We start from the raw sequence: 25,781 nt of genomic DNA on the forward strand, positions 1-25,781 counted from the left end.
TCATAAAGAAAATTACTTAATTTTGCCTTCAGGTTCTATTTAGAATAAGTATATTAACTATCTTTAGCTTCTATGATTTTTATTCACTTGTTTTATTTGGAGCACTTACAAAGATAGCATCTTAAAATCCCCCTTTCTTTTGAACCATAAGTCATTTTCCCATAGCTTTTATATATTTGTAGTGAACCCAGAAATGTATTATTTGCCTAATATCTTTTTAAAGTAAAAATGATGTATCTTTGAAGAATTATTTGTTAGGTGGTTATTTTTCCCCCAGAGAATACTTGGAAAAATGTCCCTGAGTTTTAAGAAGACTAGTTTCTTAAAAAATGAAATGGTTTCATAGATTTGGAATGTATCTTTAGTTTCGAAAAAGTATAATTGTTGTAGGAAAGTGACATTGAAAGCAGTAATCATAGTGTTCCACTTTTCACTTACAAAGTTATAAGTTTACAGGGTTCTGTCAGAATTTTTTTAAAGATATATTTATAGATTTTATTTGAAAGGCAGAGAGATGAAGAAAGAGGATGAGAAAAAGGAGAGAGATAGAGAGAGATCTTTCATCCACTGGTTCACTCCTCAAATTCCTGCAAAAACTAAAGCTGAGTCAAGCAGAAGCCAGGAACCTGGAACTCCATCCAATTTTCCCACGAGGATGACAGGGGCCCAGGGGCTTGAGTCATCACCTGTTGCCTCCCAAGATACATTAGCAGCAAGCAGCAGCAGAATAGCCAGGACTTGAACTGGCACTTCAACACGGGATCCGGGCATCCCCAAGAGCAGCTTACCCTGCTGCACCACACGCCTACCCCTTACCCCCATCTAGACCTTTGTCTCCCACAGAGCTCCATCTGAGCACTTGGAGCTCTGTGGAAAACAGTAATTTCACAGAGGCCAAATCTTTTTTTAAAGATTTATTATTATTATTAATTTGAAATGTAGAATTATATATAGAGAGGGAGACACACACACACACACACATACACAACAGAGAGAGAGAGAGAGAATCTTCTATCTTCTGGTTCACTCCCCAAATAGCCACAATGGCCAGCGCTGGTCCAAGCCAAAGCCAGGAGCCTGGAATTCCCTGTGGGTCTCCCATGTTGATGGCAGAGACCCAAGTACTTGGGCCATCACCACTGCTCTCCCTGGCACATTAGCAGGGAGCTGGATGTGAAGCTCTTATGGGACTCAAACTGGCGCTCATTTGGGATGCCAGCATTTTACATGCTGCATCACAACACCAGCCAAATCTTGTGTTAAATCTGTGGAACTCACTCTCTCTCTGTAGCTCTTTCAAAAAATAAATGAATCTTTTTTCTTAAAGATTGATTTTATTTATTTGAAAGCCAGAGTTACAGAGAGATGTAGAGACAGAGAGAGAGGTGTCTTCCATCTGCTGGTTCACTCCCCAGATGGCCACAACAGCCAGAGCTGCGCCGACCCGAAGCCAGGAGCCAGGAGCTTGTTCCGGGTCTCCCACAGGGGTGCAGAAGCCCAAGGACTTGGGCCATCTTCTACTGCTTTCCCAGGCCATAGCAGAGAGCTGGATTGGAAGTGAGCAGCCGGGTCTCAAACCAGCGCCCATATGGGATGCCGGCACTTCAGGCCAGAGCATTAACCCACTGCGCCACAGCATTGGCCCCTAAATAAATGAATCTTTAAGACATGCATGGAACTCAGATCTAGAGATGTTACTGAAATTCCCACAAATTAAGTTTTCTGTTTCAGTGATTGTAGAAATGAAGCTTTTTGAGGTAAAAAGCATGATTGCAGGCAGAGTCCAGTCCTCATTCCTTTATTAAGAAGAGACAGACAGTTGTTCAATGCTGGAGCTTGTCAATGACAGCTTGGGACTTCTGTGCAGTTAAGACAACTCCCTGACAGATATTTCTCCAACAGCTTGCAAGCTGAACCATCATTACATAATAGCTGTTAGTTATCTCAGTCTCAAGAAGTATGACTTTCAACTGCTAGGGATGAAGATTTTTCCAAACAATAAATCATGTCACTGACAACTTTTAACTTAGGAGAATCCTATTGTTCCCCATTTCACCCACTCTCTCAACAATATGAAAGATAGTGACCTACTGAGGGACAGACCCTATGTATTGCATAAAGGCCCTTGACATTCTGCTGTGAGTTCTCACAGTAAGTGTTGGGTTTTAAGAAAGTTCTTATATTAAAGTTAAAAAGGAAATTGTGGGCTAAAAAGCAAACTAGCTTTTGAAAGAGTTTTCATTCTGTATCTTATTATCACCCTATCCTCATTTTCCATTCATATTTTCCATGAATATACAGTTTCATTTGAGTCTCAATTCCTTTTAATTGTATTATAAATACTATATATTGGAAAACATGAAACAGGAAAGTGAGTATGTCTGTGTTACTTGTAACCATCACGCTCTCTATCTTTCTCTCACCCCCTACATAGACTCAAAATTCATATTGCACATCAGCAAAATACATTACTAGTGTTTTCCATGTTATTATGACTCTAACTATCCTAATCTGTGGAAGTAATTTTTATCACAAAAAGTAAGTGCTTACTGGTACCCTCTGTTTCATCTGCCTCCTTCTATATGAAATTTTAGGTTTTCCACAAAGATATGATAAATATTTACAAGCAGAATAATAATAATTTCACATTTCATTATTCATATATATTTCAGTCACTGCTAAATTTTTGAGGCAGTCTCTTTTAAAACAAAGTATGAAAAACAATTTAATATGCATCTCTTTTGGAGATATTTAGCAGTCTTATAAAAATGTGATACCCTATACCACCCAAGCAGTCCATGTTCAAAGCTATTGTTCAGGAATATCTCAGCATCTTCATATTGACTGTCTAACCTTTGTTTGCCTTATCTAATAAAAGATGCACATTGCCTGCTTTGATTCAGAAACCATCAACACAATTGGAAAATTCATCAGATTTAGCAAGAGCAGAGCAGTCTGCTACGTCCCCTAGTTGAGCCTTATGTTGACTCTACACTGTTAAAAATTGCAGTATCGATGACAAGGAACCAGGATGGTCTATTTAAAATAACCACCCAAGTTTTCAATAATAATTTCTGACAGAATCTAATTCCTCCCACCTCTATATAGAAATTCTCATCTCAGCTACTTTCATATTTTCTCACTTTATTTTAATTTTCTCCTTACATTTTTAAATAAGGGTATAGCCCTGTATAATTCTTCTCCCAAAGGATGACAGCCTACGAATATCATAAATCCAAACTGTTGCAAAATTCTCTCTAGTTAATTATCACCCCTTCATCTCCTAAAACAACAAACCTCAATTAGTCTCTTAGACAAAGCACCCCATATGCTACTCCCTGTCAGTCCTGAATTAAGGAATCACTAAGTACCTATAAAGCAAAACTTTCCACAAAGGAAACGGTTATGAAGATGAATTTTAATGTAAATTTTCTCAAGCTATTCCTAAACAAGAGGATACTTCAAAAAGTTTGTAAAAATGGAATTAAAAGTTAAGTTTATTTTTGGTGCAAGAACTTTTTTGAAATGCATGCATAGTTTTTTCATAAGATGCATTTTCTACGAATTTTGAAGACCCCCATACATGTTTCATAAATCACATATTTGACAATTGGAGCTCCGTCCTTTGCTTGATGAGGCCTCGTGCTAGATGCGTAGAACATGTGGCAAGAAGGAACCTTCTTGCAGAGATCAGCTCCCCAGCTAAAAGACTGTGTTTGGAACCACCATAGAAAAGGGCAAAAGGGGGCACATCGAGAGGTGAGGACACAGAATTGCCTGTGTCAGCGTCCCTCCCCAGTAGGATTGCTTTTCTTGTACTGTGATGGGTGAAGGGTAAACAAGACCAAGATACCCGTGATCAAAATTAAAAATAAGTTATTTAGAAAGAGGATGACAAATGCAACAGATGAAAATATGTGAAGGTAGCATGTGATTAGCTTAAGTTTGAATATTAGGAAAGGCAGAGACTCAATTGTTTTCCTGACCATTGATTTGAGTCACTGGAAGAATGTTGGAACTCTTTGCAGAGGTCAGAAATCACAAAGGAGTAGGAAGTTTAACTTTTAACAAAGTAAATCCAAGGCATCTTTATGAAATGATAACTTCTATAGGTTATGAATATAGAAATCTACATGGGGGGGGGGCACTGTGGCGTAGCGGGTAAAGCCACTGCCTGCAGTGCCAGCATCCCATATGGGCACTGGTTCAAAAACCGTCTGCTCCACTTCCCATCCAGCTCTTTGCTATGGCCTGGGAAAGTAGTAGAAGCGGCCCAAGTCCTTGGGCCCCTGCACCCGCGTGGAAGACCCAGAAGTGGCTCCTGGCTCCTGGCTTCGGATCGGTGCAGCTCCGGCTGCTGCAGCCAATTGGGGAGTGAACCAGTGGATAGAAGATCTCTTTCTGCTTCTCCTTCTCTCTCTGTGTAACTCTGACATTCAAATAAATAAATAAATCTTTAAAAAAAAAAGAAAGAAAGAAAGAAACCTGCATAGAAAGCTGAACTACAACTGCAGATCTGGCTGTCATAACCAGATAGGCGATGGTGAGTGAGTGGGGTATGCGAGAGCACAAAAGCAGGCTCAGGAACTAAGTATGAGGGAATTAGTTGAGTATCAACTTTCTTTACCACTGCTGTGATTCAGAGGCTACCATCATGACAACATAGTCTGTTCTTCAGGGAATTATTTGCTATGTGATTTTTAAGGAAAAGATTTATTTATTTGAAAGGCAAAGTGACAGAAAGAGAAAAGACAGAGTGAGATATTTTAGTTACTGGTTCACTCCCCAAATGCCCACAATACCTGGGGCTGGGCCAGGCCAAAGCCAGGAGTCAGGAACTCCATCTGGGCCTCTCATGTGAGTGGTAGCAAACCAAGTACCTGGGACATCATCCACTGCTTTCCATTGCATTAGGAGGAAGCTGGATTGGAAGCAGGGTGGCAGGAACTTGAACCAGCACTCCAGTGTGGGATGCAGGCATTCCGAGCAGCAATATAACCCACTGCGCTACCGTGCCTGCCTTTTGCTAGGTGATTTTGACCAAATCTTTTAATCAGTTCGAGCTTCAGTTTTCTTACCTATAAAATATGCATACCCATACCCACATAATGAGATATTTTAAGACCTAAATAAGGTAGGCTGTGTTAAAATACCTAACTCAGAATTTAGCATATAATAAGCTGTAATGGTGTATGTAATACGAATCTGAAAACAGGAAGGTCATAGAAAATTGGACTTGTCACTACCCTGGCACCCAAATTAGTTCTTCTGCATCATCTGTTATTACCAGGTGACCAACCTAAAAACCTAGAAGTTGTTCTTGTCTTCTCCCTTTACTGCCACATCTGATCTCACTGCAGACATGTGTTTTTGTCAAATCAGTTCACTTTTTGTTTACCACACCATTGCCTCCACTGAGACCATCCTGATCTGTGAACTGGATCAGCACAAACCTCCTTCTTGGTGTTTTTTTCCATCCAATGAGCTCTCCACACTACCACCAGAATGGTCATTCCTAAAAGGCAAATCTAATATAGTGTACTGGGTAAAATCCTTTCCCCCTTTGCATGAAGTCTAAATTCATAGTGTGTAAAATCATTTATATCTCAAAAAAAAAACTTTTTTAGTCAACCCTCCAAACCTCAGATCTCTGAAGACATTATTTTAGCCACAGAAATCTACTTTCTTCCAAGTAACATCTCTTCAGTCCATCCACTTGACCTTCCACATGCTCTTTTTTTTTTTTCTTACTTTTTAATACCATGTACTGTATTTCTTTTTGTAGCCTACTAGGTCTGTGTTTTTTCTTTTTTTTTTTAATTTAACTTTTATTTAATGAATATAAATTTCCAAAGTACAGCTTATGGGTTACAATGGACCTTCCACATGCTCTTTAAGCTTCAGTTTACTTCCTCTAGGAAGCTTTCCTGAGGCTGGGTTAGCTCCTCCCACATGCTCCCTAGGCACCCTGTTCTGAATGATACTCACCATACTCATAATCCTTGACCTCCCTCACTAGATTTCACAAACACATTGCCTAGAGATGAAGATGTGTCATACTCATTATGTTATTGCCTGAAACGGCCAATAGTATACTTTAAGTGATTAATATAGTTTAGATAAATACATTAAAATCTATTAAAAATATATATTATATATCATTTAAGCAATTTTATGGATTGTACTGCTTAAATTGCTTTTTGGACTACCTTTTAAGCCTTTCAAATAAACAAAAGAAATATATCTTTTAAATGAAAGAGAAATAGGGATAATAACTACCACATTGTGTAATTTTAAGCAGTAAATAAAGGAAAATATGTGAATCAGCTAACACATGGTAAGTACTCAGTAAATGCAAGTATTTTTTTCTCAGAATAAGAGAGGTCTTCAAAACATTTATGGAAAACACATTCATTATCTTATAACTGCATTTTTTCATGAACTTTTTGAAGTACCTTCATATAATCTCACTTGTGACCTATCTTATTTCATGCATCTATAATTAGATGATGGTGACAAGTTGACTATTCAGCGCTCCTAAATTGAAATTTCGAAGTTGTTCTTTAATGGAATTCTATCATGTTTTTTTTCTAGTTGCTTCTCTAAGCTATCCACAGTAATTTTGATGTATGAGTATAGTGTAAGCATTTTTACACAATCCTGTTTTACTAATATGTATAACAAAATGTCATAGAATTCAAGACTTGTTGGAAGCAAGAGTAGTCAGAAAACAGGGGCCAGCATTGAGATGTAGCAGGTTAAGCTGCCACGTGCGACACTGACATCCCACTTCCGAGTACCTGTTCCTGTCCTGCTGCCCTGCTTCTGATCCAGCTTTCAGCTAATGAAAGTGGGAAGGCAGCAGAAGGCCCAAGTAATTGGGTGCCTGCCAAGGCAGCAAAAGAAAATTAGATTCCCACCACCCATGTGGGAGACCAGGATGCAGTTCCTGGCTCCTGGCTCTGGCCTAGCACATTGCATATCTTATCTGGCTGTTTCTCTCTCTCCCTTCTGTCACTTAGACTTTTGAAAAAATAAATAATTTTTAAGCTTTTATTTATTTATTTGAGAGGTAGAGTTACAGACAGTGAGAGGGAGAGACAGAGAGAAAGGTCTTCCTTCTGCTGGCTCACTCCCCAAATGGCCACAACCTGAAGCCAGGTGCTTCTTCCTGGTCTCCTGTGTGGCTGCAGGGGCCGAAGCACTTGGGTCATCTTCCACTGCTTTCCCAGACCACAGCAGAGAGCTGGACTGGAAGAGGAGCAGCCGGGACTCGAACCGGAACCCATAAGGGATGCCAGTGCCGCAAGCGGAAGATTGACCTGCCGTGCCACGGTGCTGGACCCAATAAATTGTTTAATAAAAGGTATCAGAAAACAGATGAGAAGGAGCAGGAAGTTGGCCTAGCAGAAAAGATGCTGCTGGGGACTCTGGCTTCCCACGTCAGGCTGCTTAGGTTTCAGTCCCAGCTCTGTCCCATATTCCAGCTTCTTGCTGGACTGGAAGAGGAGCAACCGGGACTAGAACCCGGCGCCCATATGGGATGCCGGCGCCACAGGCGGAGGATTAACCAAGTGAGCCACGGCACCGGCCCGACAGCCTAGATCTTCCATTTTTTGGTGTTTACAAACTGCATCTAACATAAATTCAGAATATTTTATACTTTTGTTAAATAGCGTCTATTGTGAAAAACTGAAGTGAGAGTCACTGTTTTGTTTTTAAGTAGAGAAAATGGGGCTGGTGCTGTGGCACACCAGGTTAAGCTGCTGCCTGGCCAGCATCCAACATGGGTGCCGGTTCAGGTCCTTCCTGCTCCACTTCCAATCCAGCTGCCTGCTAATGCATCTGGGGAAGCAGCAGAGGATGTCGCAAATGCTTTGACACCTGCACTCACATAAGAGCCTTGGAAGAAGCTCCAGGCTCCTGGCTTCAGCCTGGCTCAGCCCTGGCCGTTGTGGTCATTTGAGGAGTGAACCAGTGGATGGAAGATCTCTCTCTGTTTCAGCCTCTGCTTCTGCCTTTCTGTAACTCTGCCTTTTAAATAAATCTTAAAAAAAAAAAACACAGAAAATGTATAGATTGTGCTGCAGTAGAGTTCTTTCTGTGTTGTAGATATTAATGCTTGCATTTTTATATTTCTGTTGTTGGAATGGAGTGTGGGTGAGACTGAAATATGCCTATCTTCTTATCAGTTTTTTTCCCAAAGAAATGTTTATTTAAGGAATACAAAGATAAATACAACGTTAGGAACATAGTAATTCTTCCCACCGTACCTGCACTCCCACCCACACTCCCACCTCTCTTCCTCCTCCCTCCCTCTCCTAGTCCAAGCCTTATTTTTTACTAAGATCTATTTTAGTTAACTTTATAGAGAGGATATTACCTCTATGCTAAGTAAATAGTTCAAAATTTTTTTAAAAAAACTGTTCCTCAGAAGTCAAGAAGTCATTGCTTCTCAAAATGTCAAATTTCATTTCTACAGATTTCCTTTTAGGTGCTCTATTAATTATCACAGGTCAGGGAAAACATGGTATTTGTTCCTTTGTGACTGGCTTATTTCACTAAGTATGATGTTTTCCAGTTTCATCTATTTTGTTGCAAATGACCAGATTTCATGTTTGTTTGGTTTTTTTACCATTGTACAGTATTTCATGATGCACATATCCCATAATTTCTTTATCCAGTCTTCAGTTGATGGGCATCTGAGTTGATTCCATGTCTTAGCTATTACTGATTGATCTGCATTAAACATGGGGGTACATTTAATTCTTTCATATGCTGATTTCTTTTCCCTTGTGTAAATTTCCAGGAGTGGGATGGCTGGGTCATATGGTAGGTTTATATTCAGGTTTCTGAGGAATCTCCATACTGTCTTCCATAGTGAATTTATCAGTTTACATTCCCACCAACAGTAAATTGTGCACCTTTTCCCCCACATCCTCACCAGCATTTGTTTTTTGTGGATTTCTGTATGAAAGCCATTCTAGCGGGGGGTGAGGTAAAACCTCATTGTGGTTTTGATTTGCATTTCCCTGATGGCTAGTGATCCTGAACATTTTTCATGGCTTTTGGATTTCCTCTTTTGAAAAATGTCTGTTTAAGTCCTTTGCCAATTCTTAACTGGGTTGTTTGTTTTGTTGTTGAGTTTCTTGATCCTTTAAATATTCTGGTTATTAATCTTTTGTCAATTATATTGTTTGCAAATAATTTCTTCCATTGTGTCAGTTGCTGCTTCACTTTTCCGAGGGCTTCTTTTGCAGTGCAGAAGCTTCTCAAACTTGATATAATCTCATTTGTCAATTTTGGCGTTGATTGCCTGTGCCTCTGGGGTCTTTTCCAAGAAGTCTTTGCCCATGCCAATATCTTGCAGGGTTTCCCCCAATTTCTGTAATAATTTGATTTCCCAAAGAAATGTTTATTTAAGGAATACAAAGATAAATACAATCAGGTTGTAGATTTAGGTCTTCAATCCATTTTGAGTGGATTTTTGTGTAACATTAGGGCCTTGCTTAATACTTCTGCATGTGGAGATCCGGATTTTCCCAGCACCATTGTTGAAGAGATTATCCTTGCTCAAAGATAAGTTGGTTATAGATGCATAGATTGATTTCTAGCATTTCTATTCTGTTCCGTTGGTCTATCCATCTGTTTTTGTACCAGTACGAGGCTGTTTTGATTATAACTGCCCTGTGGTATGTCTTGAAATGTAGTGTTGTAATGCCTCCAGCTTTGCTTTTGTTGTATAAGATTGCTTTAGCTATTCAGTGTCTCCTGTGTTTCCATATGAATTTCTGCATCATTTTTTCCATATCTGAGAAGAATTCCTTAGCATTTTTATTGGTATTGCAATGAATCTGTAAATTGCTTTTGGTAATATGGACATTTTGATAATATTGATTCATCCAATCCATGAATATGGAAGATTTTTCCATTCTTTTGTATCTTCTTCTATTTCTTTAATGTTTTGTAATTCTCATTGTATAGATCTTTGACATCCTTGGTTAAATTTACTCCAAGCTATTTAATTTTTGGTAGCTATTGTGAATGGGATAGATCTTAGAAGTTCTTTCTCAGCTGTGGCTTTGTCTGTGTATACAAAGGGTGTTGATTTTTTGTGTGTTGATTTTATATTCCACTACTTTACCAAACTCTTCTTGAGTTCCAATAGTCTCTTAGTGGAGTCTTTTGGATCCCCTATATATAGAATCATGTTATCTGCAAATAGGGGTAGTTTGACTTACTCCTTCCCAATTTGTATCCCTTTGATTTCTTTTTCTTGCCTAATGGCTCTGGCTAAAACTTCCATGACTATATTGAATAGCAATGATGAGAGTGGGCATCCTTATCTGGTCTGGATCTCAATGGGAATGCTTCCAACTCTTCCCCATTCAATAGGACGCTGGCTGTGGGTTTGCCATAAATTACCTTGATCGTGTTGAGGAATGTTCCTTCTGTAACCAATTTACTTATAGTTTTCATCCTGAAATGCTGTTTTATTTTACCAAATGCTTTCTCTGCATCTATTGAGATAATCATATGGTTTTTGTTCTTCTATTTGTGATGTGATATATCACATTGATTGATTTGAGAATGTTGAACCATCCCTACATACCACGAATAAATCCCACTTGGTCCTTGGGAATGATCTTTCTGATGCGTTGTTAGATTCTATAGGCTAGTATTTTTTGAGGATTTTTACGCCTGTGTTCATCAGGGAAATTGTTCTGTAGTTCTCTTTTCTGTTTTATCTTTTTCAGGTTTAGAAATTAATGTGATGCTGGCTTCATAGAAAGAATTTTGGAGGAATCCCTCCCTTTCAGTTTTTTTTTTTTTTTTAATAATTTGAGAGGAATTGGAGTTAGTTCTTCTTTAAGTCTCTCCTAGAATTCAGCAGTGAAGCCATCTGGTCCTGGGCTTTTATTTGTTGGGAGGGCCTTTGTTTACTGGTTCAATTAATGTTTTGGTTATGAGTCTGTTTACGTTTTCTGTGTTTTCATGGCTTAATTTAGGTAGGTTGCATGTGTCCAGGAATCTATCCATTTTTTTCTAGGTTTCCCAGTTTGTTGGCATACAGTTCTTTGCAGTAATTTCTGATGATTCTTTGTATTTCTGTGGTGTCTGTTGTTACATTTCCTTTTTCATCTCTAATTTTATTAATTTGGATCTTCGTCCTCCTTTCTTTGGTTAGTTGAACCAATGGTGTGTCAATTTTGTTTATTTTTTCAAAAAATTAGCTTTTGTGTTTTTTCTTTTTGTATCTTTTGTATTTTTTCTTTCAATTTTGTTTATGTCTTCTCTAATTTTAATTTTTTCTTTTCTCCTACTAGTTTTGGGTTGGTTTGATGGTGTTTTTCTAGGTCCTTGAAATTCACTGATAGCTCATTTATTTGGTGACTTTCCAATTTCTTGAAATAGCCACAAATTGCTATAAACATTCCTCTTACCACTGCTTTTGTTGTATCCCATAAGTCTTGATATGATCTTTTATCATCTTCATTTGTTTCCAGAATTTTTTTTTTTATTTCTTCAGTGATTCACTGTTCATTCAGGAGTATTTTATTCAGTCTCTATGTGTTTGCATATATTCTAGAGATTCCTAAGTTGTTGATTTCCAACTTTATTCCATTGTGGTCAGAGAAGATGCATGGTATGATTTCAGGTTTTTTGAGTTTTTGAGACTTGCTTTATAGCCTAGCATGTGGTCAATCCTAGAGAAAGATTCATACACTCGTCAGAAGAATGTGCATACTGTGGCTGTAGAATGGAAAGTTCTGTAGATATCTATTAGGTCCATTTTGTCTATAGTGTCAATTAACCCTGTTGTTTCCTTGATGATTTTCTGTCTGGTTGATCTGTCCATTACTGAAAGTGGGGTACTGAAGTCCCCCATTACTATTGTATTTGAGTCTATGTTTCCCTTTAGATCCATAAGCATTTCTTTTAAATAGCCAGGTGCTCTGTAATTAGGTGCATATACATTTATAATAGTCACATCTTTCTGTTGAATTGATTCTTTAACCATTACACAGTGCCCTTCTTAGTCTCTTTTGACAGTTTTTGCATTAAAGTCTATTTTGTCTGATATTAGCATGGCTACACCAGCTCTTTTTTGGTTTCTATAGTATGGAGTATGTTTTTTCATCCTTTCACTTTCAGACTGTGTGCATCTTTGTTGGTAAGATGTGTTTATTGCAAGCAGCAAATAGATGGATTTTGTTTTTAATCCATTCAGCCAGTCTGTGTCTTTTAACTGGAGAGTTGAGGCTATTTACATTCAAGGTGACTTTTGATAAGTAATGACTTGGTCCTGCCATTTTCCCATTAATGTTCCTGTTGTTTACTTTGGATTTCCATTGTACTTTTACTGGGAGATTTTCTGCCTTCACCTTCTTTCATAGTGATGATCGTGTTTCTGTGTTTCTGTGTTTCCTTACACATCTTTTGTAAGGCTGGACGGGTAGTGACAAATTCTTTCAATTTCTGTTATGGAAGGTCTTTATTTCATCTTCATTCATATATATGAGATTTGCAGAGTACAGTATTATGGTTGACAGTTTTTTCTCTGCATACTTGGAATATATCTTGACATTCTCTCCTAGCCTGTAGGGTTTCTAATGAGAAGTCAGCTGTGAGTCTAATTGGAGATCCTCTGAAAATAATCTAGTGTTTCTCTCCCGCACATTTTAGAATCTTTTCTTCATGTTTTACTGTGGAGTTTGACTACAATGTGTGGTGGTGAAAATCCTTTCTGGTGATGTCTATTAGGAGTTCTGTGTGCTTCCTGTACTTGAATGTCTGTTTATTTCTCCTAGTTAGAGAAGTTTTCTGTAATTATTTCACTAAAAAGGCCTTCTAATCCTTTCTCTCTTTCCATGCCTTCAGGAACTCCTAAGACCCGTTGTTAGGTTGTTTGATAGTATCTTGTAGATCTCCAACAGTATATTTTTAATTTTCTAATTTCTTCTTGTTGTTTTTGGTCTGACTATAAAATTTCCTGCAATTTGTCTTGTAAGTCAGATATTCGTACTTCTGCTTCACTGATTCTGTTGTTAAGGCTTTCCACTTCATTTTTTATTTGTTCTATTGAATTCTTCATTTCTAAGATTTCATTTGATTTCTCTTTTTTTAATTTTTTTAACTTATTTTTTGACAGGCAGAGTTAGACAGTGAGAGAGAGAGAGAGAGACAGAGAGAAAGGTCTTCCTTTCATTGGTTCACCCACCAAGTGGCCACTACAGCTGGTGTGTTCGGCTGGCGCACTGCGCCGACCTGAAGCCAGGAGCCAGGTGTTTCCTCCTGGTCTCCCATGTGGGTGCAGGGTCCAAGGACCTGAGCCATCCTCCACTGCACTCCCGGGCCACAGCAGAGAGCTGGACTGGAAGAGGAGCAACAGGGACAGAATCCAGTGCCCCAACCAGGACTAGAACCTGGGGTGCCAGTGTCACAGGCGGAGGATTAGCCTAGCGAGCCGTGGTGCCAGCCTGATTTCTCTTTAAGATCTAAATTTTGTGGGAGAAATTTTCTTTCATGTCATGTACAGATTCCATTAGTTCGTGGATTTGCTTCTGATTACTTGTAAGTAATCCTATGATCCATTTTTTGAATTTCGTTTCTGGCATTTCTTGAATCTCTTCATTTTCACATTCTAGTATTGAAGTGTTGTGTTCTTTTGTGGGTGTCTTGTTGTCTTCCTTATTCTTGTTTCCTGAAGTGGTGCATTTATTATTCGGCATATGTGGAGATAGTCGTTGGTTTCTTTTTTTTCTGTGCTGGCTTTTATCTTTGGGCTATGTCTGTGTGGATTAATGGGGTGTCCACTTTTTCAATGAATACCTAGAGGCATGTGCTGGGTGTGGCCAAGGAACTCTGTTCAGTGCTATATATATATATATATATAATCAGAGGGGAGATTTGTTCAGCGCTATTGGCATAGTCTCAGCTCACCTCTCCTCCTCAAGGAGACTAGTGCCTGGGTGCTAGCCACAGTGGATGTAATATTAATCTGCGTTGCCACAAGAATCACACAATGGATCTGTGCAGTATTTGGTGTAAGCACAGATTCCACAGCAGTGACCCTCACCAAGGAATCAGGGAGTGAGGAGTACGTTGAGCTTCCCACAGTGACTGTCCAAAGTCCCAGCCAAACCCTGAGCCCTCCCATATAGCCACAGTGTTCTCATAGTCCCAGCAAACCAGCCTCCCACAGTTACGAGCATCCAGACTCCTGTCAGTTCTCTTAGCCAGGCTCTTGGCTGGTTACTAGACACATGGCTCAAGCTGGCGCAGATGTTATGTATGTCCAAAATGGCACCAACACTTTATCAGCTCATTGCAGGATGCTGGTTGCAGGGTGATCAGGAAGAAGAGAAACAAGCCCCTCCCCTTTTTTTCTTCTCTAGTTTGGCAGGTACAGTGTCTCCTACTGGGCTCCAAAGCCAGATTCCCTCCAGGCTTTCCCTGTAGCTCTGTCTTCAGTGGCTTGGGCTACTGCAGACTGGTCTTACCTCACTCCAGAGCTGGTGCTGAGGTTCTCAGCTACTGGGGTCCTGAGTTGTGTGTGTCCACACCCTCCACATGGGTCCACAACATCCCTCTAATTTGTGTGGAGTTTTCTCTGCTGTTTTTTCCCCTAACTCTTCCCTGAGACTCTCTCCACTTTTTTAAAACCATCTTCTCCTAGAGTAGTAAGCTCCCTCCCTATTCTGCCATATTAATCCCCCTTCATATCAGTTTGATACTCAATTTTCCTGCTTGAAAAATGGGAGACTAACCTTTTCCTTTGTCTTTTTCTCAGAAACATTCATCTGGCTATCTTTGGAAATTTCACAAAAATATAAGCTACAGAAATTCCGGATCAATTTATAGCATTTTTAGGAAATTTCCATGAGAGTCATATATTAAACAGATGAATGCCCTGCCTGATCTTGTGTTTTATCTCCTAATTACTATGAAAAATACTCACTGTCATCTTGTTGTTACTCCTAACTTCAATTTCTTATAAAGATTTCTTTCCCTAGAGCTACACTGTCCCAAAAGAGTAGACATTTGCCCCAACCAGCTATTTAAATTTAAACTTTAATGAATTAAAACTAACTAAAATAAAAAATTCAGTTCCTGAGTCCTCCCAGCCACACTTCAAGTACTCAGTAGCCACATATGATTAGTTGCTACTGTATCATAAGAGAGAAAATTTTCAGTCATCACAGAAAGTTCTGTTGGATACTGAGGTTGAATGCTGTTGTTCCATGTCGTTAAGGTTCCCATTGAAAGCATTTCAAGAAAAAGTGACTTTGGAAGTTATGGGAAGATGGCTTCTTAATCAGTTCAATGTCAGATTAAGGAAAAGCTAGAAGTAAGTGAAGAGGAACTAAATATGCAATGAAGAAGAGGGGATGGCAGTTAGAAAAAGAATCTACCTTGACATTACTATGAAAGGATAAAAAATGATTCAGGAAATCATGCTTCAGCAGAATTTTACTTCAATTTTACTTACAGGCATTCATCACATGTAGTTTGCACCAAATGCATCAATCTTATGCTGACTTTCTGATGTTCTAATTGTGTTTGAGGTGTTCTAGCTAAATCACATGAAAACTGTTTCTCGAGATTTGGATGACATTCGCCAATAGCACCTGTTAAAAATGTTCTTTCCCCACAGGCATCCAAAGCTGCTGTGGAGCTACTTAGAATTCTGTCCGGAGCTTTTCTATTTATCCTACCTTGACCCTGTGTATTCACAGGCAGTTTTCGTGCTCACAGATATTTTGGTTTCTACTGCTTGCATAAGAAGAAACGATTACTTTGCATTTGTATTATTGTCTCTAAAAGTAAGAGAATGATATGTGTATGTTTGCCTTCAGGTCATTCTGTCCATTGAAGAAGGTTACAGACTTCCAGCTCCCATGGGCTGTCCAGCTTCTCTACACCAACTGATGCTCCACTGCTGGCAGAAGGAGAGAAACCACAGACCAAAATTTACTGACATTGTCAGCTTCCTTGACAAACTGATCCGCAATCCCAGTGCCCTTCACACCCTGGTGGAGGACATCCTTGTGTAAGATGCATAATGTTGATTTTTTTTCTCTTGACAATCATAATTTCTTTCAGGCTATAGACAAGAATAACAGGTAGAGAGGCGAAGTTTGCCTTGGTAACTGTCTACTTGTCAACCTTGTATAAAGCCTGTTTTATTTATCAGCGGCAAAGACAAATTATCAGCATTTTAAAAAATGGACTTTTGTTTCAAAAGGAAATAATTTCTTCTATTTTCTCTACATCTAAACTTTTTGAATTACCTTGTTTATATTTTTTCCTGTGTGTGTTTTTTATATATCTTTGCTCTATTTACTGGTCCTTCCTGACCTTTTTAAGCAGTGTGTGTGTGTGTGTGTGTACGTAGCCCCTTTAATTTTCTTGTACATTCCATGTTTTGTACACCTGTTAGAAATGGCAAGCAAGAGAGTGGCAATTTATGAATCAGCCAGCAGCAGGGATGCTTCCTGCTGATCTGATCACATCAGCTGTTGTTACTTCTAATCCTAAAGCCCGAAAAGGACAGATGACAAGACAAGAAAATGAAAGCACTCATCCTATACCATTATAAAAGTCAGTAGAGTTGAGAAGATATGCTCACCTCTCTTGAAAAAGCAATTATAAAAGTCAAATAAAATCAAAATATTACATTTAAGATATCATTAAGTTAAAAATATATTTATTTAGACCAAATAGGACTTAGAAATACCAAAACATTTCCAAAATTTGCTTTCCTGACTCAGGGGATGCCCAGAAATATATACAGACCTTCAACTAGAAGAAGTCACAGGTTCAAGTCAGTGCAGGATTTTAGTGACAGTAAAGCTGAAGCCCTTCAAGGACTATTTGAAACAGGCCCCCGTTCACAGCAGAGCATAGAGGAGTTCACCTCTAAATCACTAATTGGCAGCCTCAGTAAAGTGAAGCCAAGCATGAAATAGCTAGAGATTAAACTATTACTCCAGCCCATCTTCCCTAAAGCAGTCCAATGCAGGAAGCAGTAAGGGGTGGGGGAGGAGTGGAGACACTTTGGGTTTTGTCATAAAAGTATTGGACAGCCATTGAAGGGTTTTAAGCAAGAGAATGACATGATCACATTTGCATTTCTGAATGACCACTCTAAAGATGATTCAGACTTCAAGTGCAAAACAGGAAACAAGTCTGGAGACAAAGTTATATGTTTCCATCAATCCAAACCATGGAATGGGAATAAGCTTTCGATCAGGATATAAAATACTGTGTTATTAGGCAAAGCAAACCACAGGGCACAGGGTCTTGCTCACTGTATGAATATTGAAGGAAGGAGGGAAAACGAATCAAGGCTATTTATCAAACCTCTTCTTCTTCTTCTTCTTCTTCTTCTTCTTCTTCTTCTTCTTCTTCTTCTTCTTCTTCTTCTTCTTTTTTTTTTTTTTTTTGACAAGTTGGCCAGTGATATTGCCACTGAGAGGGACAAGATTTTAGAATAGAAACTATTTTGAGCATACTGGGTCAGAGATGTTTGTGGGACATGTAGGTGGGGATGTTCTGTAAATTGAACCTCAGGTGAGAAACATGGAGTGGAGTACAGATTGGAAGATCAGCAGCATGTAGGTTTTTGCTGAAGCTTTAGATGTAGTTAAGATAACCTACAGGGAATAGAAGGTATGCAAATTAACAAAGGAAAGCAATATAACATTCACTAACCCCAAAATTGAAGACACAGACTGAAAAAGGGGACACAAAGGAGGCTGGGAAAGAGCCTGAGAGGTAATGAAGGAAACTGAGAAGGAGCCATTTCATAAAAGCTAAAAGAAAAGGGAGTTTCAAGGAGCCTAATGTCCAAGGCTTCACAAAGCTTCAGTAAAACAGAAAGTGAAGTCTCCGTGTTGGGTTGAGCAATGAGGTGTCAGCTGTTCATGGGCAGCTTTTGAGGAGTGTTTTCAATGAAGTTGCACAAGACAGCAGAGGAAGAGCGTATATACCGTCAGAGCGAAAGCAACGTGTATCACTAATTTTGTTTTCCAGAAACCTGTCTCTGACGGAAAAAAAGGAGATAGAGGAAATTTTTCTTGGTTTTTGTTTTCATGTGTTTTGTTAAAGAGATGTAGGCATGCTTTAAAATTGAGGTGACAGTAGCTAGAAGAAGGAGACCATGAAGCGAGGTCTTCATTAATGGAAAAGGACTTTGACATGGGTAAACTGAGAGAATTTAATCTGGGCCTGTCATGATGCAAGGGCCTACACTTCACTGCCAGAGCTGTCAACAAGGCTGTCTAACTGCCCTTTGGCTTAGAAGCAGGCAGGCGAGTCTTCTTTTTGAAAAACAGATAACTTTCTTCTCCGCTTTTTCAAGATTATGAATAATCATTATATTTTATATCCTTGTAGAATCTAAGGTGAAGAAAAGCCAAAAATTAAAAAGGATGCAAAGGTCAAGTGAGCATGGAGGGTCCTGTGCACAGGCCAGAGTGGTGTGACTTAGTGGGGTGGGCGGTAATCCACCAGCTGGCCAGGGAGTGGCCACCTCCGTGACTGCACTGCCACACACAGACCAGGAGCTGGGTGCTTTATATAAAGCTGGCAGCTTGATTCGATTCTAAAGTCTAATCTCTGGGAGGCCAAATGGAAGTTTCTGTGACTGATTTGCTATCCTTGCTTCTGACAAGGATGTATGTGCTACTGCTGTTGTTCATAATGTACTTTTGTTTGAGAGGGGGAGAAAAAAAGTGAAGTCCTCAGGGTAATCCATGGCTGATCCTTTGTTGTGTATTTATTTCCAAAGGAGCCCCCCTTTTTATCCTCAGTACCACCCACTCACCCCGCACCTGGTCCCAGAGAATGGAGGCTGTTGAGGGAGAGGAGATGCAGTAGATTAAAGGATCGCTGAGGAACACCTGGTGTGCTTTGTTTGTAAAACTGTGACAGCTGTCCCTCCATCAAGGAAGCCCTGGAGCCCAGTTGTGTGCCCCAGAGTGAGGTTGTATTAGGCAACAGGACATAGTGCAGTTTCAATCTTTCCTCCCCTGTGTCTCTGAAACATGTACGGGAATCTCCATGTGTAATCCCCAGCCCTTCTTATTAAAAAACCCTCCTGCACTCTGCTTTCCTCTGGGGTCCCAAAGCTCCCAGGTTTCTCTCACACCTCTCTGCTGACATAGCCCTCTCATCCGCTAGATCCCCACGGTTTTTATTCCACTCTAATTGCTTTTTTTTTTCTTAAGCATTCACTTGAGAAGCTTTTATTCTTTCTCATGACACAGTACTAAAAGGAGAGGAAATTAAGGTGACAAAGGGGGATGAAAAAGGCTATGAAACCCCGGTTTAGTTATCTCTTACTAGCATATTAGAAATTTCATAAGCCTGATGGCTGTAATCTTTCTTTGCAAAAATCAGAGCACCTAATAGAAAGACTGTTGGCCCGAGAAGCCTTCCGGTGGTTTCCAGTAGCAGTTCTCACCTTTTTCTGCTGCTGACATTATTGTACCTGGTGCACTCCCATGGGAGTACTCAGCACTGTGTGGTTCCCTACTTGCCAGCTTTCTCCCCTACAATCTGTAGATGTGTAAGTGAATGTGATGACATTATAAGTATAACCTTAATCCCAATTAATTGTAAAAAACAATTACAAAACTATCATACTAATATAAAGCAGTCATCCTTTCATACATGTGAATTTCAAGCCTTATATATCCATTCTTTTTACAATGAATTATACTGCATAACCACTTTTCAAAGAATTATGTATAATTCATGTGATGCACAACCCTGGGAGAAAGGGCCTACATGAGTTTGTATGTCAACCAGCACCTGGCGCAGTGTTTGGCCCCTTGAAACACATTTTGGTCCCTCCCATCCAGTCCTCAGGATCAATCTTGTAGTTCCTCCTAGTAAACTACCATAGAGTCCATGGTTAAATACTGTAACCTAATATTGCAAAGTGGCCACATAGTATACAATCATCCAGCCCTTCCTCTTGCACCCTCATCCACTTTATCCTACATATTCATTCTCCATCTTCTTCAACCTGCACCCTGATCCCTCCCCTCACTGAAGCCTATTGAACCCAGTAGGTTGCAGACAGCTGGCCAATGCCCTTTTCAACAGAGCTGCAATGTACTGGGAGAATAACTTTCTTCTAGTTCCTGCTTCAGGTCCCCCAGCATGTCCCCGAGAAAGAGTTTTACAGATTATAGACTTCTCAACAATCCGCTCAAGATGGCATCCAAAGAGGAGAATGGACAACACCGTCTGTGGTAGTCAACTGCTTCAGCCACCATGTTCTGCGCAGCCCATGGCACCTTATGAGCATTCTCACCACCCATTGGGCCATAGTTAGAGATCTTACAGAATGTTAGCTCTTAGGAACTGTAACCACCACTGCCTACTGTTGAAATTTCAAGCACTTGGCTTCCAGTAATGAGTAAATCGTGAAGGTAGGGAAAAGTCCATACAAAACCTTAATTAAAGCCTGTGTTTCAGAGACTTATAATATGCCAAGACTGATTGGTACTGCCTTCCTCCATTCAGTTAATAATGCACCAGTCAAACTGTTTTATAGCTACAATAACTTTCAACAATTTGAAATAGAGTTTTGAAGAAGTCTTGCTCAGTGCTGCCTAGGCAATACATAATCAGCTCTTGCTTAATGGTTTATCTCTAAATACCAAATTGTAGAGAACAGGTTTGATTTCTTTCTTTTTTCAAATATTTGGGGTGGGGTATTTTACTCTCCAACACTTCCCCCTGGGAAACACTTTTCAGAAATCTTTCACATATTAAAGTCAGATGAGTGACTATGAAGAGATGTGGGTTAGAAGTTTTGAGATAACAGATTGGAACAGGGAGGAAAACATGTTGGGAAAAGAACCAATTTTAAATATATTGTGCCATAGCAGTTTCTTAGTCTTGAGAATAGGTCTGTTAAGTTTAATGGCCGTGTCTCCCTTCAGGCGGTAGTATTGTAGGGCTCCCATCAAAGTTAAGCAAGCAGGTCTTTATTAGAAGGCATTTCTGTGGAAACAGAAGAAAAATAAAAAATAATAATAGGAGCAGTCTATAAATTAGTCCCTGAGTCTGGAGGGCAGTCAGCTGAAAAGAATTCTAGATTTTGACTTAAAGCATCTTTAGTTGGCGTGAAACAAGGCAATGGTGATATGACAGATTTCCCTGGATTGTAGATTGTGGTAATTTTTGTTGCTAACACTTTTAATGATATTTTTCATGACAGAGAAATAACTGGCTGTGAAACAGTGTTGTAATTTAGTGATAAGCCAGGTTTTGCAGAAGGAAATAGAGTATGAAATATTGATCAGAAGACATGAAACTTCTACTTGCCACTTGGAGAATCTAAATTCAATTCACATGGACTGTGGGCACAAGATAATGATTATACTAATCTCAATATCAATAAGGATGCAAATTCTAATGTATGTATATACAAAGTACATATATATTATATATTGCAAACATAATCAATGATATATATATATAATCAATAAGTACCACTGCCATTTGTTCACAGTCTATCATGTGCTAGACATTATATGAGTATTTTTTCAGTTATGTCACTTATCCCTGTTATTATACTGATCCCTCAGACGAGGAAATGAAGACTCAGAGAGCTAACTTCCCCAAGGATGCACAAGTAATTATATCAGGAATTCAATGAGATCCACCAGCTCTAAAACACTGTTTTCACTCTGCAGTGTAGAATCACACAGAATGACAAGATGTTTCCCCATATAGCACTGTTTCAGAAATATCATAAGGAAAGGGGGTACATTTTCACCTTTTCAGATAGATTTTTCTCCTGGCTAATCAGACTTCATAGATGGAGTGTATTAATGTTCCAAAAAGAGTTTTTAGTGGATTACAACCTGATAATATTTGTTCCACTGTACAAATATAAGGATTTAGTATATTCTCACCCATGGGACTAAGCAGCAAACACATAATCCACATATCCTCCAAGCATCACCCTCCAAAGCTCAGCCACTTAAAGAACACTACTTTTAAAAAATAAAAATAAAAAAGTAGCAATGTACAATAATATAAAGCAGTGAGGAAAATGTGGCAGAAAAATAGTTCAAGAATTACATCCTCAGGCATTTCTGTAGATTGAATTTTTTCCAGCATTGGCAAATACATGGTTTGCTTCTTCTCCTTGCTATGGCAGACATTGCTAGTCATCCTAACAGGCTTTCCCACTGAGCCCAGATGCTGCCACAGTATCTTTTTCATGATCATATCAATAAATGCTTACTCTTCTAAGTTTTTTTAATAATGGAATTAAGTGAAAGTAGATAATTTATCATGAATCAGCCATCATGTCATAACACAAACTTTTCTGTAAAGAATTTAAATTTCAAGGCTATGTGTTAACTTATTTAATGAATTCCTATAATGTTTTTCAGCATTGTTCCAGGGCCTACAGAAAATAGAAAGATGTGTGAGATATGGGTCCTGCCATCAGAGAGGAGTTTTAGCCCAATTCCTTTAAAAAATATTCTTCTGTCTGGTGGGTTTTTTCCCCAGGGAAGTAATTCAACTGAAACAAAAAGATACATGCATGCCCTAAGACTACACAACCATCTATAATGAAAGAAATTTTTTTAGTAATGTAAATATAGGTTTAGGGAATTAACAAATTATTAAACATTCAGCATATAGAGTATTATAACTCATTTGAATATGAAGACTTTTGAAACATGGAAAATATTCACAACTATGTGAAATAACAGCAAGTAGAATGGCCCCCATATGTACCTTTCTGTTAGCCATATATAAATGCAAGAGCCAGCAGGAAAAGAAATTATGATAGAATATCAGGATAAAAGTCTTCAATCATGTGGTGGTTTAATATTAAAACAAAAATCTTACTTTGCACTAGTGTTACTAAAACTATAACCTTGCTTGATTCATTTTAATAGATCTAATAGCTCTATTACTGTTAAATTTACATGATGAGTATAAAACATGGAAAACCTTCCTGCTTTTTAATGGCAGTATTGATATCTATTGATAACCTAAGAACTTTTTAAATTAAAGGCTACTGCTGTTATAAACTCAAAGGGCTCATTAAAATAAAAATTTCTTGACTCAATCACAGCTATAATTTTTTACATGTTTAGATGTACAGAGAATAGAAAAGGGATTTAAAATTTCACAGAAAATGGAATAAAAGATAACGTCAAATTTCCATGCACTTTTTGAAGTCCCCTTCTATATATTTATTGCATCTTAAACTGCAACATTATCCATTATAACAGCCATGTCTCTAATCTAACTTGACCATAATTTATACCTGAAATTTCCCAATTCTAGCTCCCCCTTATTTTTCTGAGGAAGAATTTAGACTCTTGACCTTCTGCCTTTGATATGTATTTTTTTTCAGTATGAGCTGCTGGTTCTGCTGTTAAATCATTTCTCAGGTGGACAGAGCCCACTAATCACGAAATGGCAGAAATTTCTGCATGCTCAGCAAATCACAGATTGAATTTATCATTGTACCTGTTTGATAAGGAAGGGCATTTATTGTTTATTAGGTAATATTCCAGAGAATTCATGTGCAGATGATGGTCCCCAGCCCTGGAAGCCAGAAAACAGAAGCATTTTTCAACTTTGTTATAAGATAAGGTGAAAGAAAAGTTATTGCACAGTGGCTGTGAACAATGAGGGGGCACTGACCTTACTAAATCAACTGCCAATGCAGTCGTATAAAGGCCAAAGAGTAACTAGGTTACTAAAGATGTGTGGAGAGAAAGGGAATTATAGTACTGAAACATTCTGGGAACAAATAGTAGATGCTTTTCAACAGGGAAATAGGCCATTTAAGTCATTTGGTGTACAGAATGTTCTTCCATGACCTTTCTATATTAAGCACATAAAATTAGCAAATTACAATTCCACTGACGAGTGATATGAAATTGTGTAAGCTCAAGAGTTATTCCAGTGCTATCTCGGGAGAGAGAAATGGAAGTTACCTGCCATTGCCTGTGCATCAAGAATGGCACAAAAATCTGAAGGGAAAATTACCTAAAATGATTTTTTAATATGTACAGTTCCAATAGACTTCTTTGACAATTAAAAGTTATGAGTGCATTGTTTTGAAATAGAGCATTCAGTTTTTAATGTGCGGTTTTATTGATGTTAATAAGCACAGAGGGTATCCTGTCCATTTTGATATTTAAACTTAGTGAAATTCAGTCATATTTTTCAGAGTGTGTTCCATAGAAACTAGTCAAATAATTTAGGAAAATAATGCAAAAGTTAATGTATATTTAAGTAGTGGAGACTCTGAGAAGTGCTACAATTAAAAATCCTGTTTAACTGTATTCTCCATGGAGATCTTTATTGTATTTTATTTATGAATTTTTGTAATGTTACTAATTACTAGCACAAACACCTCTAGCTTAATGTGAGGTAATATAGCAACGATTCAAGTATTGTTGGTAGGAGCTATGATAGCTTTTCAATCATTGGACATAACTAATCTTTGTTTCAGATCAAATCATGAATCATTCTAATTTTGATTAGAATAAACAGCCCACAAATAGCAAGGCAATTTATAATAATTGTAATATAATTTAGCCTCCCAAATAGGAATTGTGGTAATAGAATTGAGTAGTACAGAAAAGGACAGTTTAATGTGGTCAATGTGGCACTTGAACACAAAGAAAGAAATGAATTCTAGGTCTTTAGTAGGGACTCCGTCCTGAATTCCAAGAGACATCTTTCAAAGTCTTTAGGAGTCAAGCCACATACAACTTGTGTTCCTGAAAGACTCAAGTCCTGGTGGTTTAAGAGAAATTTAAAAGATTGTAAGGGCAATTCTTATTGGTAGGAATTTTTCCATGTTTGCTTTAAGCTTTAAACTTAGAATGTAACTCTGACTCCTGTACATAGGTAACAGAACAATACCAGAGTTATACAGCAGATCCACAGTGCAGCAGTTCTTATTTCATGTTGGATGATCATGTGTGCTCACATATTAGCAGTTCCTGTTAAAGCTGACATGGTTCAAATGTGAGTGAAAAAAACGTGATAAACTGTTTCAAATCAAAATGTTAAAAACTATGGCTCTACTGAAATTGCCATGGATCCTTTCATTCTTTCACTTGCAAAAAATTAAAAGCAAAGTAAGTGAAAGTTGAAGTAACCCTCAATATTCTAATAAAATTAATTCACTGATTCACTTCTAATAAGAAAGTTTTTCATTACTTAGAAAATACTGATTTTACTCAAACTAAATGTATTTTAAAAGATTTATTGCTTTACTAATTAATATGATCTCCAGATGTAAAAAGTTTAAAATGAGATTTATTATCCTAGCAAGTTTATAACACATAGATTACAATAAAAGCACTTATCACATATTTTTAAACATGCAAAATATTTTAACATTAATTTTCACATGTTTTGTGAGAATAATGCAATTTATTTCCAGAATGACATAAACATGCCAATCTGTTATTTTTACTCTAATTTTAATTCCATATTTTCTTACATGATAAACTTTATTGTGTGAGTTCATATCTAACTACTTCATATATTTAACATGTATGTAGATTAAGGAATATACACAATGTATACCCTAGTCTTTCCAAAATGTCACATTTGTATTTTTATATTAAAGTTATAAAAGTATCCACAATTGCAATAGCCTTTGTATTAGGACCTAAAAACAAACTATAAATAAATATAGGGATGCTATATCACTCCTTTTTCGTATAAATCTAACCTTGCATTGATTTTGCTTTCTTTTGTGT

At 38.1% G+C, this 25,781-nt stretch overlaps 1 protein-coding gene across 1 annotated transcript in view; it reads left to right on the forward strand.

Moving 5' to 3' along the window:
• Positions 1–25,781, forward strand: part of EPHA6 (EPH receptor A6) — a 1,087,270-nt gene that overhangs the window by 1,059,717 nt on the left and 1,772 nt on the right. The window contains exon 16 of the mRNA XM_062206703.1: positions 15,861–16,054. Within this exon, the coding sequence (XP_062062687.1) occupies positions 15,861–16,054 (194 nt within the window). The remainder of the gene's footprint in view (positions 1–15,860; positions 16,055–25,781) is intronic.

The sequence above is a fragment of the Lepus europaeus genome, chromosome 2 (assembly GCF_033115175.1).
Source record: "Lepus europaeus isolate LE1 chromosome 2, mLepTim1.pri, whole genome shotgun sequence".
In the NCBI taxonomy this organism is placed as follows: domain Eukaryota; kingdom Metazoa; phylum Chordata; class Mammalia; order Lagomorpha; family Leporidae; genus Lepus; species Lepus europaeus.